General features: G+C 39.2%; 1 protein-coding gene across 3 annotated transcripts in view; it reads left to right on the top strand.

The window, feature by feature from the left end:
• The window catches only part of LOC135773826 (transcription initiation factor TFIID subunit 4), a 131,298-nt gene that overhangs the window by 41,889 nt on the left and 73,164 nt on the right, over window positions 1-16,245 (top strand). For 2 of the 3 annotated variants that reach the window (XM_065283665.2, XM_065283666.2), the window contains exon 14: window positions 10,502-10,624. In XM_065283665.2, the coding sequence (XP_065139737.1) occupies window positions 10,502-10,624 (123 nt within the window). Of the gene's footprint in view, window positions 1-6,991; window positions 7,246-10,501; window positions 10,625-16,245 lie in introns of those variants that run through there. The other variant, XM_065283667.1, reaches the window with a different exon arrangement.

Raw genomic sequence — 16,245 nt, 5'->3', positions numbered from 1 at the left:
CAGAAACTTTCTTCTCTTTGGTTATTTCCGTGCTTATGTTGACCGCATCTTTGTTCGCTAAAGATCCAAGCTTAAATCATAAATGTGGTAATACACATAGAAAAGGTTGAAAACTAAAACCGAAATTTGAAATAAGACCTGATGTTCTTGCACTGTGAAAAACATCATTATGGTATTTTTGCCTTTAAAAAAACATTTAAACAAGATCAATTTCATAAGATCATTTTCAGTCTTGAATTAAGTTAATTTTTTGCCCCATTGGCACAGTGTTTCTTGTTTTAAGCAAAAAATACATTTTATTGGAGTTTAGCCTAAAACAACAACAAAAAAGAACTTTTTTATAAAATTAAATATATTTTCTTTCAAATTAAAAAGTCCTTATTTTGTTTTTAGGATGTTTGGGTATTTTAACTAGACAACTAAACACAAATACTGATGAAGAAAATGATTTGTTGCAATGCAGAATCTGACATTTTTATCCAAAGTGACTTACAGTGCATTCAAGATTTACATTTTTATCAGTATGTGTGTTTTTTGGGATCAAACCCGTGACCTTTTGTGCTGTTAACGCTCTACCAGTTGAGCTACAGGATCAGATGATGTCAGTGTTGAGTTTACCGCTCTCATCTGATCACTTGGGTTTGTCAGATGGGAATGTCCGGACTTTGCTGTTTGAATACTTTTTTCCCAAATCATTTTGTTAGTTTCTTTCACTTTCTATATTCTCCATCTTTTTCCTGGCAGTCCTGCTTCGTATCCAAGCCTCACAGAGACATAAGATCCACAACTGGAAACACCAACACATTCACACTCCTATATGTTGGAAAATGTGACTTTGTGAGAGCAAGGATACTCAAGTCTGTGTTTGGACATTGCCAAAACCTCAAAATATGATAAGTACATGTGCTTAGTGATCCGAAACCCCTACTATTAAACTCCCACACCAATTGCACTACGGCCATGAAGACTTTTTGAGGAGAGATGTGTTGTTTATGTTTAGCAGTCAAATGTCATGGATGAAAATGATTAGGTAAGCAAGAAATTACATGAGTTTATCTCTGATTCTTTTAGAAAGCTGCATGTTTTAGGGTCCCACCGGTCCTTGAAATCCTTGAAAGTTTGTGAATCTGGGGAAAAAAATTCAAGGCCCTGGGAAGTTTTTTAAAATATACATATATAGATATAGGTCATTGAAAGTGCTTGAATTTATTTTATGCAAGAAGTTTATTTGGAAAAAAATCCATATTAGTGTAGGATAATATCATAAAAATTCTAGACTTTTTAAGCACACGTGCTAAACTGTTCGCGTTAAATGCTTGTATGTAACTGTTGTTCCCTGAGAAGGGAACGAGACGCTGCGTCTCCCTTGCCATACTTCCTGCGTCCCTGTAATGCCGTCTTTGGCAATATTTCAGATAGCGATATACTTCCTGGCTCCCGCGTCACCCTGTCTTTGTCGTTAAGCCTCACCATTGGTTGAATTTGATATACACATTCAGACGCACTTACCCCTGGAGGCGTCCCCAAAGTGTCACCGCAGTGACGCAGCACGAGTTTCCCTCGAAAGGGAACTGTAACAATGTATCTTAAAAGGTAACACAATGTAACCTTGCTCTCAGTTGAAATGTGTCCCCACTAAATTCCTTGAATTTGAGGGTATTGGACCTGGAAAGTCCTTGAAAGGTACTTAAATTTGAAGTTAACTAAGGTGTGGGAACCCTGAAGTCTTAGTTGTGTTTTAGTGAATGACTGTTTTTATATCTTGTGTTTTAAATCTTAGGATATTGAGTGTTCCATTGCTGGACTCCAACAATTTGTTTTATGAAACAAAACAAAAAAATCTTGCATACACTGAAACATTATTTACTTATTTGTTATCACAAGTATTTTCTAAATGCTTCACTACAGGTCATATAACAAATGTTAGAAAAAGAAACCTGAGATAAAGTAGAGAACAAAGCTTTAAACAAGACCTTCGTTGTTCCTGTGTGTATCTGAATTTTACAAAGTGTTGTAATGAGAGAAAAAACAAAGAGATGTTGCCTGCAAGCAAAATGTGAATGGTTGAGGGCCTAAGTGTGCATCTGAGTGAGTGAGTGTATTTGTGTGTGTGTGTGTGTGTGTGTGTGTGCGTGTGTGTGTGTGTGTGAGAGAGAGAGAGAGAGAGAGAGAGAGAGAGAGAGAGAGAGAGAGAGAGAGAGAGAGAAAGTGTGAGTGTGTGTGTGTGTGTGTGTGTGAGAGAGAGAGAGAGAGAGAGAGAGAGAGAGAGAGAGAGAGAGAGAGAAAGTGTGAGTGTGTGTGTGTGTGTGTGTGTGTGTGTGTGTGTGTGTGTGTGTGTGTGTGTGTGTGTGTGTGTGTGTGTGTGTGTGTGTGTGTGTGTGTGTGTGTGTGTGTGTGTGTATATGCATGTTTGTTTGTCTGTATGAAAGTGTGTGTGTGTGTGTGTGTGTGCGTGTGTGAGTGCGTGCGTGCATGCGTGCGTGCGTAAGAGAGAGAGAGAGAGAGAGAGAGAGAGAGAGAGAGAGAGAGAGAGAGAGAGTGTGTCTGTTGCTGTCCTGTAGGACATCTTTCTCTTTGTACATGAATTAGGCATAAGGAGCAGGGGAATGAGGAGTGAAGATGTTTGGGGATGAGCCGATGGGTTTGAGAACAGAGGAAATATTTTTTGTTATTTTATTTTACATTGAAGACAAAGATGAAAGGGTCAGTAGCTCCAGTCCAACCATCAGCAGATGACAGTGGCTATAAATCTGATGGTCACTGTCTTTATGTTTGAGGTATCATCTAAACTAAAAATAAGTTTACATCACATACATTGACTAAAACAATAAACATTAAATGATCCACTTTTTGTGTGTTTTACACCCAAAATACTTTATGTATAAATTGATTTTGGTACTCTGTAAAATGTAGTGTGCGTACTGTAATGTACCTACAGTAAATACATTGGTTTTGCTTTGATTGGTGACGTGGAGCTTTGACGTTTCTGATGTCAGTGCAGGTCCAATGAGACCTCGGAACCTTTACACCTCTCAGATTGGAGAGCAGGACAGTTTGACTCCTGTTTCCTATTTTCATCTTTTCCCTCAAAGCTATCTGTGGGAAAGAGCAGGAAGAAAGAGAAATCTGGTTGAAAGTTTTGAATGTGCCACCTCGCCGTTAGATTGTCTTGTTGGCTAATTAGAGAGCGTCAGAACGATTCACCTTGTTAATGAGAAGGACTGCACACCATTGGCTCGGGGCTGAGACAGAAAACGAGAGATCCAGAGAGCGAGAGAGCCCTTCTTCACCGCCTGCAGTCTCTACCTCTCTGAAGATTCTCAGTTTTTGATTTAAAATGAATAAATCATCGCCATCGTCCTTACGGTGCGCACGACTCTCATCTGCCACCGATGCAAATTACACCTGATCAATAGAAAGTGACGTCGCGTGGATCTCCCTTATAGAAGAAAGACCGAGAGGGAAAGAGAAGAATGCTTGCCCAAGCGTCTCAAACAAAAGATTTTCTACTTAGATAAGCGAGATTTTTAATGATCTCGTGCAGGAGCCAAACCATGTTGCTTTAAATGTTTCCTCTAGACAATAATATCACTGCTTCAAAAACTCACAAACTCCTGCTGTTAATATGCGTTGATTGTTTTCATTGCTATTAAGTTAATAACTCTGAGGATAATTAAAGTAAGATATTAGACAAGGTCAATCGGTTTACACATAATTCTGCACGTGTGTGGTTCTGTTGAATGTACAGTACTGTAAATGATGTTTTAAATACAGGAAGTGACCTCATAAGCCTGACACCTGGGAGGGCGGGAGCATTTGTGTAATTGGTTTGTCCTAAACGGCAGGTCTCTCTAAAAAGTCAAAGTTTAAAATTACATAATATATGTATAAAAATGCAATATATTAAATGAAAGAACTCTGCTTTCAAAAAAAAAAAACATTTCATCCTTCATTAGTTCTCTTTTTATCACCTCTTAAATATAGGTAGGTTCAGAGCAATCCTCACAACATACATGGACATACAGCTGTTGGCCCTAGCGCAATACTTCCGGGTTTTATAAGTTGTGCCACCTGGTGGATAATAGCAGTATTACAGATTGCCAGAAATACTCGTCATTGGCTGGGAAGCGTTTTCTCTTAATCGACAAGTTTACTCGTCAATGGCGGGGAAAGAGTTAAAGTGAGTACATTTTTTAGGTACTGAATTTTTTTTACGTTAATCCAACTTTCACTTTTTAAGTGTAACAGATCCAACCTTCGGACAACTGCTTCAAAACGTCAAGTCATTTTAAATGAAGGTCAATGCTTATCTTTGAACTGGACATTTAAAACATTGCCATTGCATACATTGCAACAGCATTGCCATCCACCTGCTGCACTTATCCTAAAAATATCTGTTATAAATGTTTACAGTTCGCTGAATAAAAGTATGCCACTTCACTGTTATTATAGACATATTTTCCCTACTGTATTGTCTTGACTTTTGATTCCCAATAATCACAGTCTACATAAATAGATCCTGAATTTATTATGCTTTATATTCTGTTACGAGAGTTAAATATTGCAAACGTCATTTTAAGGTTAATCTACACCGATAGAAAAAGTAGTCAAAATATTTACCACAGCTGTCACTAATTGCGTTTCCATTTGCGCATTATTTTCTAAATACTTGTTTTCTAAGTATTTATATACATTGCAAAAAATAATTTTCAAGAAAAATTTTTTTTTGTATTTTTGTCTTGTTTTCAGTACTAATAATATCTAAAAATTCTGAAATTAAAGGTGCAGTGTGTAAATTTTAGCGGCATCTAGTGGTGAGGTTGCAAATTGCAACCAACAGCTCAGTCCACTGCTCACCCCTCGCTTTTGAAACGCATAAAGAAGCTACTGTAGCCACCACCGGAATAACATAACATTGACGGAGACAACTTAGCAAAAAGTTTGTCCATTAAGGGCTTCTGTAGAAACATGGCGGCACAAAATGGCGACTTCTACGTAAGGGGACCCTCGGTGTATGTAGATAAAAACGTCTCATTCTAAGCTAATAAAAACATAACAGGTCATTATAAAAAGGTCTTTATGCACCCCTGATAATATAGTTCTATATATTATTTTGCATTTCTGTCAAGAGATCCTTTTAAAAATTACACACTGCACCTTTAAGATGCTTTTTCTTGATGAGCAACACGACCCAAGAAAATAAGTCTATTTTTTAGACCAAAAATATCAAATTTAAGTGATTTTGTGCATAAAACAAGCATAAAAATCTGCCAATAGGGTAAGCAAAAAAATCTTGAAATTTTTTCTCAAACACTAAATTTGCTTACCCCATTGGCAGATTTTTTTGCTTGTTTTATGCACAAAATCACTTAAATTGTTTTTTTTTTGTCTAAAAACTAGACTTATTCTTGGGTCGTTTTGCTCATCATAAAAAGGATTTTAATTTAAGAATTATTATATATTTTTACTGAAAACAAAACAAAAATACTAAGAAAATGTTTTCTTGAAAATATTTTTTTACATTGGATAATATTAATTATATATAAATATACAAATGTACATACACATGTAAACATTTCTTAAATATATACATGCATGTGTGTGCATTTATCGATACAAAGTTGTTATACACAGTTCACACACACATATGTGATGTAAACAAAAACTTTTATGCTGCGATACATTAATCGTGATTTATCGTTATGCATCCCTAATTCCTTGTTTAAATTGCATAAAAACCACCTCACCTGAGCGTAAAAACTTTTTTGCGATATATGGGAGTTTATGTGAAATTGCTGTTTCCATTAGGCACATCTTCAATTCGCTATTTCAATTTGCGCAATTTGCAGTGTAATGAAAACGCAGCTAATGGCACAGTACCTTTTATAATGGTCCTGTACAGATTTGGAGACATTGGTACCATTATGTTCCTCTGAGATACTAACAGCCCCAGTGACAGCTTGGGTATATATTTCAACCAATTTTTTTTTTGACAGTGTATTATATTCATTCTCCCTAACAAGAGTAACAAAACTCTTAATCCAGTGTCCAGTGGCAGGATGGGTAAAAGGGCAGATTTTGCCCCCTACTGGTTACTGCACATGACCGATGCCTGGTTAAATTCCCCTAAACCCCCCTGTTGTTCCCCGTTCTGCTCGGGTACAGACATCTGTGTGTGGTGCCGGGAGCCGATGGCCTGAGGGCGAACAGAAGGTTTCAATGCACACGAGCTGATAGAAATGAGCAGGTTTGCTTATGTTTTCAGTGGTTCGAAATGAAACACACGTGAGCTTGAAGTTCAGCTGTGTGACCGTCATTTACTTTTGCAAGATCTTTGTGAACACGGTCGAAGTGTCAGACAGATGGTTTTCAATGCAATCGCATTAATATTAGCTTAGTGCTGACTTTTCAAATAAAAAGTGTCACGGTCTCACCTCAAAGGGCAAGAGGTTTAGCTTTAGGGACAGATCCCAAAAGATATTGATCATTTTATGGCATTGTGTGATTTCATAGGGCTGGAAAAGGTTATCGAATTGTTTGTGTTTTTCTGCTGTTCTTTGTTGAAAGGTTACATTCAAAATAACATCAGTTCAGGTTGTAAACAAAAAATATATATATATTTTTTTGTGCATAAATGTTCTCAGTTCATTGTGGAGAGCATTGCGTTCGATGAGCATTGCATTTGAAATGTATACCTTTTAATCCACTTTAGATAAAAACGTCTGCCAAATGGATAAATATAAATGTGTTATCATAGTTAATGAGTGTCATTTTGACATATAGTGTAAGTAAAACTTCTATTTAACATAATATTCAAAGCAATTACCATTTCTACAATTAGCTACTATTCAACATTTATTTTTGTAGCAGTAGTGCAGTTTGCTAAAATAATTCAGATGAATATTTCTGTAAATTTGCAGTAATGAGTTCAGCGGTTAACTAACTCTACACATAGTTGAGCTATAATTTCCTTCTCGTCTCTGTCTGGTAGATGTCGGGCGATTTGTCTGTAATGGTGCTGGTAACACAGATGGCACTCTGGGACCTGCATTTATCAGAACGCCATAAATCTGCGACTGCGGCAGTAGCCGGAGGCACGAAACATGCAGAGAGTCTGGTGCCAACAGCCGTGTAGACGTAGCGGCGCTGTGATCCTTGAGCGGGGCATCACGTGCTGTTGGTGAAATAAGATTATCTCAGGGGTCAGTGGTCTGTGTGGTGGAGGATGTGGTGATATGCACGGTGATATCAGAGGATTGTGGGAATGGTGAATTACGCGGGGTTGGTTTTATGTTAATCAGTGACCTAGAAATAAAAGTTTTGTCATCATTTATTCACTCTCGTGTCAGTTCAAACCTACACGACTTTCTTTTGTTGAGCACAAATGTGGATGTTTAGAACTAGGAGGTGCTGCTTTTTGCATACACTCAACTAAAGGATTATTAGGAACACCTGTTCAATTTCTCATTAATGCAATGATCAAATCAACCAATCACATGGCAGTTGCTTCAGTGCATTTAGGGGTGTGGTCCTGGTCAAGACAATCTCTTGAACTCCAAACTGAATGTCAGAATCAGAGGTCTGAGTATTTCACAATCTTCTCAGTTACTGGAATTTTCACGCACAACCATTTCTAGGGTTTACAAAGAATGGTGTGAAAAGGGAAAAACATCCAGTATGCGGCAGTCCTGTGGGTGAAAATGCCTTGTTGATGCTAGAGGACAGAGGAGAATGGGCCGACTGATTCAAGCTGATAGAAGAGCAACTTTGACTGAAATAACCACTCGTTACAACCGAGGTATGCAGCAAAGCATTTGTGAAGCCACAACACGCACAACCTTGAGGCGGATGGGCTACAACAGCAGAAGACCCCACTGTGTACCCCTCATCTCCACTACAAATAGGAAAAAGAGGCTACAATTTGCACAAGCTCACCAAAATTGGACAGTTGAAGACTGGAAAAATGTTGCCTGGTCTGATGAGTCTCGGTTTCTGTTAAGACATTCAGATGGTAGAGTCAGAATTTGGCGTAAACAGAATGAGAACATGGATCCATCATGCTTTGTTTCCACTGTGCAGGCTGGTGGTGGTGGTTTAAAGGTGTGGGGGATGTTTTACTTGGCACACTTTAGGCCCCTTAGTGCCAATTGGGCATCATTTAAATGCCACGGCCTACCTGAGCATTGTTTCTGACCATGTACCCATCCTCTGATGGCTACTTCCAGCAGGATAATGCACCATGTCACAAAGCTCAAATAATTTCAAATTGGTTTCTTGAACATGACAATGAGTTCACTGTACTAAAATGCCCCCCACAGTCACCAGATCTCAACCCAATAGAGCATCTTTGGGATGTGGTGGAACGGGAGCTTCGTGCCCTGGATGTGCATCCCACAAATCTCCATCAACTGCAAGATGCTATCCTATCAATATGGGTCAACATTTCTAAAGAATGCTTTCAGCACCTTGTTGAATCAATGCCACGTAGAATTAAGGCAGTTCTGAAGGCGAAAGGGGGTCAAACACAGTATTAGTATGGTGTTCCTAATAATCCTTTAGGTGAGTGTACATTTACATTTACATATACTTGTATGCTTTTACAAGACATGCAGTGCACTCAAGCTATACAAACAATACAGTCCACAACCTAATGCAATGCTCTGACACAAGCGTTAAATAAAAAATAATCCATACATTTTGTGCACTATATTTCAATCGTATTGTGTGCGACTGCCAGTCAGCATCTGATTCAACACTGCTGAACTTCTTTTGGGTTTCATTGAAGAAAACAATGGGATCAATGACGAGTAAGTGATGTGAGGATTTTCATTTCATTGTGAAGCTTGAATGATCTCTACAGGAGTTTTTAAAGGGTCTCTGGGAGCTGCTTGGGATTATGGGTCACATTTGTGTCATGCCAACACAAAAGGCTGTACGCTTTTACACTACACACTCCATTCCTATTTCCTTCACACTGCATGCACAATTTACAAACTACAGCAGTCTTTAAAACGTTACAGACTTGCTGATCTTAACACACAGAAAATAGAAAAGTACATGAAAGATTGCATTGATTGCACGCACGCATGCACGCACGCACGCACGCACGCACGCACACACACACACACACACACACACACGCACACACACCAACGGGCACATGGCTGTATACTCCCTCACTGCAGACAGACTGTGACGGGTGTGTGTGTGTGATGCCATATGTGGTTGTGTATGTCTGCGTGTGTGTGTGTGTGTGTGTGTGTGTGTATCCTCAGGCTCTAACACGTCCTCAGAAAGGGTTGTGTGAGTGAGGCTGCCCTGCAGGAAACCTTGACATTACCTGAGGCATCACCGGCCCCTCTTACATTTCACAAAGTGAAAAATCAAATTAGAGAGTGTGAGCTGACACACACACACACACACACACACACACACACACACACACACACACACACACACACACACACACACACACACACACACATTTATATTCACACCTAATATCTCTAAACACGCTCACTTTCATTTTAAAGGTTTGTTGATGGATGGATGGCTGTCTGCGATTGGCTTTTGTGCTTCACATCATTCTGCATAGGATGGTTGTTGTGTTCGAAATAGATTACTGGCCTACTGGTTTAATGCATATTATAAAACGGTTCTATTTAGTGATTTTTACTTCATGAAAGTTGCGTTTTGATTTAACATTTGTATAAGTCACAGCTAAAGGGGGTGCATTGTGTTACTCGCTCTAGATTACTTGCAGCATTTAACTTAGTGTCATGCGAATTTTTTGCTCGAGTTGAATATTTTCAACTTGGGCGAAGACGCGTTTGAGGTGAATTGCGCGTGTTTTTGCGATAAATGCGTCGCCCATATCGCGTCATTCGTATCGCCCCACGCGAGGACGCGTCTGATCGCGTCTTTGCATTTACTTTGTATGTAATCTACTTGCGCAAATCCTTGAACTCGCATCTGGTGTGAACTCACAGTAACTGTTGGTTCACACCAGATGCGAGTTCAAGATTTGCGTGAGTAGATTACATGCAAAGACTCAATTAGACACTTCCTCGTGTGGGGCGATGCGAATGACGCGATATTGGCAGCGCATTTGCCCCAAAAACACGCGCTATTCGCCTCAAATGCATCTTCACTCAAGTTGAAACAAACGCGATGCCCAGCGTTTGGTGTGTACGTAGCATAAAAGAATGGTATAAATGATTTGAGACCCACATGTTTATTAGTTGGACTAAACTTTATACATGAATGTGCATTTTTTTGTGATCTGACTGTTGTTAAAAAATCATTACATGTAATGTTTAGCATGAGTGCATGTTAGCCATTAAAAAAAAACATATTCTTTAGTCTTTGTTGTGTTTTCTGCTTATTGGATTTTTGTGTTAACTATGTTAATGTTTACCACTTTGACATAAAGTCATAAATGCCTCATGTCACAATGCACATAAATATAGATCATTATTTATGAATCTCTTTCCTTTCTCAGATGCAGCAACAGGAACTCGCTCAAATGAGACAGCGAGATGCCAATCTGACAGCGCTCGCCGCCATCGGCCCTCGCAAGAAACGAAAGGTGGACTCACCCGGTGCTACAACAACAGGCGCTGAGGTAAGAACATCAACGCATCCAAACGGCTGTTATTTGAGACTTGAAATGTGCCTGGATTTAGATTTTCAAAGCACTCCCTTTTATTGTCATACAGATGTTTTTATTCAGGGCTGCATCCCAGCTGCATACTTCTACTTCAGAATGCATTGAAAGTATGCACTGTGGTGATGAGAAATTTGTTTTTTTAACTATAAATGTTGGAAGAGAAACACAAACTTGTCTTCTTTACTGTAGATCAGAGGGGCCAAATGTTGTGTATTGTGTGAAACGTTTACTCAAAGTATCTTGCCAAAAATAATCAAAAAATGATTGTCAACTTTTCAGACTGAATGAGATCAGAAGACAATTTTTGCATTTGGGGTGTGCACACCAAAGATTTTAAACGCGGCTAAAAACCCCAGGGGGACGCCGACTGCCAGCTCTTTTTGCGCTGATCGTTTTGGTCTTTGACAGGGTTCCCACAGATCCTTGAAATTCTTGAAAGTTTGTAAATCTGGGGGAAAAATCATGGCCCTGGCAAGTTTTTGAAAATATACATACATAGATACAGGTCATTGAAAGTGCTTGAATCTATTTTATGCAAGAAGTTTTCTGGAAATAAATCCATATTATTCCCTGTGTAGTGTAGGAAAATATCATAAAAATTTTAGAAGCACACGTGGTAAACTGTTTGCTTTAAATGCTTTTATCTTCTGTATGCGAATGTTGATTCACACCAAAATGCTTTTTTGCATAGTTGTGTTTGACACATGAAAACATCTCGGGTTACGTATGTACCTGTTGTTCCCTGAGAAGGGAACGAGACGCTGCGTCTCTCTTGCCATACTTCCTGCGTCCCTGTAACGCCGTCTTTGGCAATATTTCAGATAGCGATATACTTCCTGGCTCCCGCGTCACCCTGCCTTTGTCGTTAAGCCTCACCATTGGTTGAATTTGATATACACATTCAGACGCACTTACCCTTGGAGGCGTCCCCAAAGTGTCACCACAGTGACGCAGCGCGAGTTCCCTCAAAAGGGAACTGTAACAATGTATCTTAAAAGGTAACCTTGCTCTCATTTGAAATGTGTCCCCACATTTAGTCCTTAAATTTGAGGGTATTGGACCTGGAAAGTCCTTGAAAGGTCCTTGAAATTGAAGTCAACTAAGGTGTGGGAACCCTGCATTGAAAGATGCGCCGGTTGGTTGTTGTGATGTTATCCCGCCTCTTCTTCACTGTGATTGGATGGCTGTGTGAGAACTGACATTGATGAGCTGAGCTTTTCACCCCCAAGTATTCAAGTTGAATACTTTTCAACTCTCGGCACTGAGCGAGGAAAAACTGCCAATCGCCGACATTCAGAGGGGAAAAATGCCAGCTGCTGGCTTTTCCGAAAAGCGCCACACTTCCATTGGAAACAATCGAAAGCATACGCCGGCCATCGACAGAAAAGCTTTGGTGTGCACGCTACCTTAAATTTGCACAAACTTCATATAGTAACAATAAAGTTTTTCACACATTTTCTATTGCTTCTCTAAATTCATAAGCAGCTGTTTTGTATTTCTATAGCATCCATTACTGATGGACACAGTATTGTGTAGAGTAGAGGTGTGACGAAACACTTACTCCACAAGACGAGACAAGAGTTTTTATATAGAAATCCTCAATGATAAAATATATGAATGAGAAACTGAAATCACATTATTTTGAAACTGTTTTAACTAATCTAGGTCTGTCCCTAACAATAATAAAAATGAAGTAATTTGATAAGTAAATATATATATGTAATTAAATATAACAAATGCCTGCAGAGGGCGCCAGCGGACTCACGATTTGTTTTTACCCATAGGTTGAGAAAATGCTTACTTTTGGCCAAACAATGTTTAAATCTATAATATTTGTCCAGTTCTTTCCAATAGAAATGATTCAGCGACTGTAATTCTTGAGCAAGAACATGCAGACATTAAATCATGTAAACTCATGTGAGGGTTTAATCTGCTGAGACACTAAACATGTGAATGATCAACAAACACAACGCGTCTCTTAAAATGAGTTCCCAAACGAACATTTTGGAAACCCAAACAAAAAAGCACACGCAGTAAAAGACAAAATATAATGCATGCACTGTAAAAGGTTTTGCCACTAACTCAACTTTATTCTGAAATCAGGAGACAGATTTCACCTCCACCAGAAATCTTGTAACATAATAAATCTCACAAGATCTCATCACACCCCTAGTGTTAGACCATTAACTGCAATAACTTCAGGTCAAAAGTGTACCTGTATGTATTTTGAGGTCATAGGCATCTCCTTATAGAATTAAATGAAAGTTCTTAATGGTCACGTATACTTTTGTATAAATTTGAAGTGTAATTTAAATTGGTAATGTACATGGACATCTAATAAAGTGTTTGGTTTCAGTGGTAGACCGCAAGCAAACACACCACATGCATTACGTTCCATTGGTTGCTCTGTGTTTTTTTCTTGGAGCAAAGATAAACAACTTAACTTTTTCCTGTGACATTTGTCCACTTTCCCACAGTTAGTTATTGAACTTGACCTGCACTGTGTGCATGTATTACTGTGTTTTTCACATATGGCTGACAGCTCTTCTCTGCATTTCATTGTACACACTGGAGATATGAAGAAACATGAGTATTATATTTCCAAAACATCATGTTTTACATGAAGTCATCTGGATCTGTTAAATGTTTAGCTTTGCTGTTGATTTTGCCTTGTGGATTCTGACTAATGCTAAAATGTAATCAGGATAAAAACCCACCCTGGCAACCGATATATTTATATTTATGCATTTGGCAGATGCTTTTATCCAAAGCGACTTACAGTGCATTACAAGCTATACATTTTTATCAGGACTTGAGTTCCCTGGGTTTGAACCCATGACCTTTTGGAACACCCAAACAATCACAACACCCTTAAACATAGGCGCTGATTTCTTTATCCGCGGGCGGGTGCTTGGCACAATGTGACACACCGCTAGGTTGCTTAGCTATACGGGGCGCCTAAGCGCTTTACGGGGCGCCTAAGTGCTTTTAAACGTGAAGCGCCCCTTATTCAGCAATAACTGCGATATCCACCAAACCGGAATCAGGTTGCCGAATTTCAAAAGCGTATTTGATACAAATGAATTGAACATATCTGGTGCTTGGCCATTTTGGTGGGTGCTTAAGCCCCCAAGCACCCAGAGGATCTGTGCCTATGCCCTAAAATTAATTTTAAGTACCATGGTATATATGTGTCACACCATCTGATACCATTATTGGGTCTTAAAGGGATAGTTCACCCAAAAATGAATTTTTTTTTTCATTTACTCACCCTTATGTTGTTAAACCTGTATAGGGCCCTATAAAATCCGTTTTATTTTTTCCCAAATTCCGTTTTATTTTTTTCCCAAATTCCGTTTTGTCTGTTTTAATTTGTGGCATTTTTTTTACCCTTTACTGTTATTTTAATCATAAAAAGAGTGTGCCTTTAATGTAATGTTATATACAAATACAAAACTTGGTGTCAAATTTCTTAATTTTTTCGCTGACGAAAGCAGTCGTAGAGAGCCACATGGTGTCAGTGTTTGGGGGGGGCTCTGAAATGACGGAAGGGTGTGTGTCGCCCAGATTTGCTTCCCCCGGTCTGCATTTCCCCCAGACATACTTTCTTCTCCCACACAAAAACGGAATTTTATTCAAAATATGTAAAATTCCCCAAAATTCTGTGTTAACACTAGAATCCGTGTTAATTTGCCAATTCCGTGATTCCGTTATCGCGGAAATTATAAGGCCCTACCTTTATTAATTTCTTTGTTTTTCTAAACACAAAAGAAGATATTTTAAGCAATGTTTGTAACCAAACTGATTTTGAGTATCATTGATTTCCATAGTATTATTTTTTCCTACTATGGAAGTCAATGGTGCTTCTGTTTCCTGCTTCATTACAAATATCTTCCGTTGTGTTCAGCAGAACAAAGAAATGTAAATAGTTTGTTCATTCATTTTTGGGTGTACTATCCCTTCAATTAAAAGTTTTTCTGTATTGTTTATGAAGTAACGCCACAGTTTGACACGAAGGTAGGACAGACAGAGGGTAACATTTTAACTTATTTTCACTTTAGTTTCACCTCGTCTCATTTCTTCATTTCGGCTGGGGCCGTGTGTCGCCCTGCAGGGTTTTTTCCTGCTTTCTCCAGAGCAAAGTGACTTTTCTAAGGGGGTCACGGTGTGCCCGCCGGCTACATCAGCAGCGCTGTATTCAGGCCTTCTCTGAGTTTCACTCTGGGGCTCGGCAGAGATTTCATCTGCACAGAAATGTGCCGCGGGCCGCAGGCTCAGGGTTCCTGCATCGCTTTATTCTGCCTGCTCTGATTGTTGGTGTATCTGGACTGCGTTATGCTACAATAAGCCCAAACAAAAACCTCTGTGTCCGGAAACAGTCACCCGATCTGAGATGGAGTCATGAGCGAGATGCTAAAACTCCATGCGGAGAAAAGCTTGTGGGTTTGCTGTTACTGGAGAAAGATTGGAGGTTTCATTTAAGTCTTTATCTCCGATGTTGTTTTCTGAAACTCTTTTAGGGACTTAGAATATCTTATAATATTATAATCCACTTGTGTTCAATAGTACGTTTTCGGCTTTGAATGTATTTTTCACGGATTACTCTGGTGTGTATGTGTGTGACTGAACTCAGGTAACTCTGGTGTCAGGGTGTTTGTGGGTGTTTTTCTCTCCTCATTCACCTCCCCATCGTCTGGCCAGGCAGCAGATGGCCGTGGGGCTGAACCTGATAGCCCATGTTGAGTGTAAGGTCTGTCTCCATCCTGAGCTGAGAGAGAAACAAAGAGGCCTTACAGTGCTCTGAGGGATAGATTAGAGAGAGAGAGACGGGCCCCTAACTGGCCCTGCTCGGGGTCATTTCTCAGGCAAGAGCCACAGTAACTCTCTCGGCACACACACATATCATCTTTTGAAGTTCTGTATGAAGATATCGTGTAGTATGCACACGGAAAGCATAAATAAGAAAAGAAAGATGAAAGAGTGTAACTATACATAGGGTTAAACTCTCGGGTGCGATGAAGATACCAAAATATGAACAGTAGGTCTTCATAGCCACAGGTAGATTTTGAGGAGCATGTTTTAGTCATGAGGTAATACCTGCTGGATGTGTTGGCCAGAGGCATACTTTTGGGGGGAGGTATTGTAACCCCCCAATAATTAAAACTAGCAATTAAGACCCCTCCAATATTTACACAGCCATTAATGGAAACATATGTGCAGTTTACACTTTAACCCACCAATGTTTGAACCAACTTGGGTGAATGATTTCATTTCTGCATCAAATGCAATAGGGTACAGGTGTAGTCTTAAACCCAAATCAACAAAAAACGTTTTTATCCTAAAATGACATGTGATTGGCTCATAGACTGACGTTGCCTATTTGAGCTGACGTATCAGTGCGGCCGCCATCTTGGATCCAAAACTACAATAATCATAACCAGTTTTGGGGAAAGTTACTTTTAAAAGTAATGCATTACAATATTAAGTTACTTACGATGACCTACGATTAAATAACCAAAATCATTGTTCAATCTTTTTTGTGAAAGGTAATCCCGTGCGATCTGGTATCAATACTG

This window comes from Paramisgurnus dabryanus, chromosome 9 (assembly GCF_030506205.2).
Source record: "Paramisgurnus dabryanus chromosome 9, PD_genome_1.1, whole genome shotgun sequence".
NCBI lineage: Eukaryota > Metazoa > Chordata > Actinopteri > Cypriniformes > Cobitidae > Paramisgurnus > Paramisgurnus dabryanus.
Note: the sequence above shows the minus strand (reverse complement) of the source record. Positions and strands in the feature narration are given on the sequence as shown.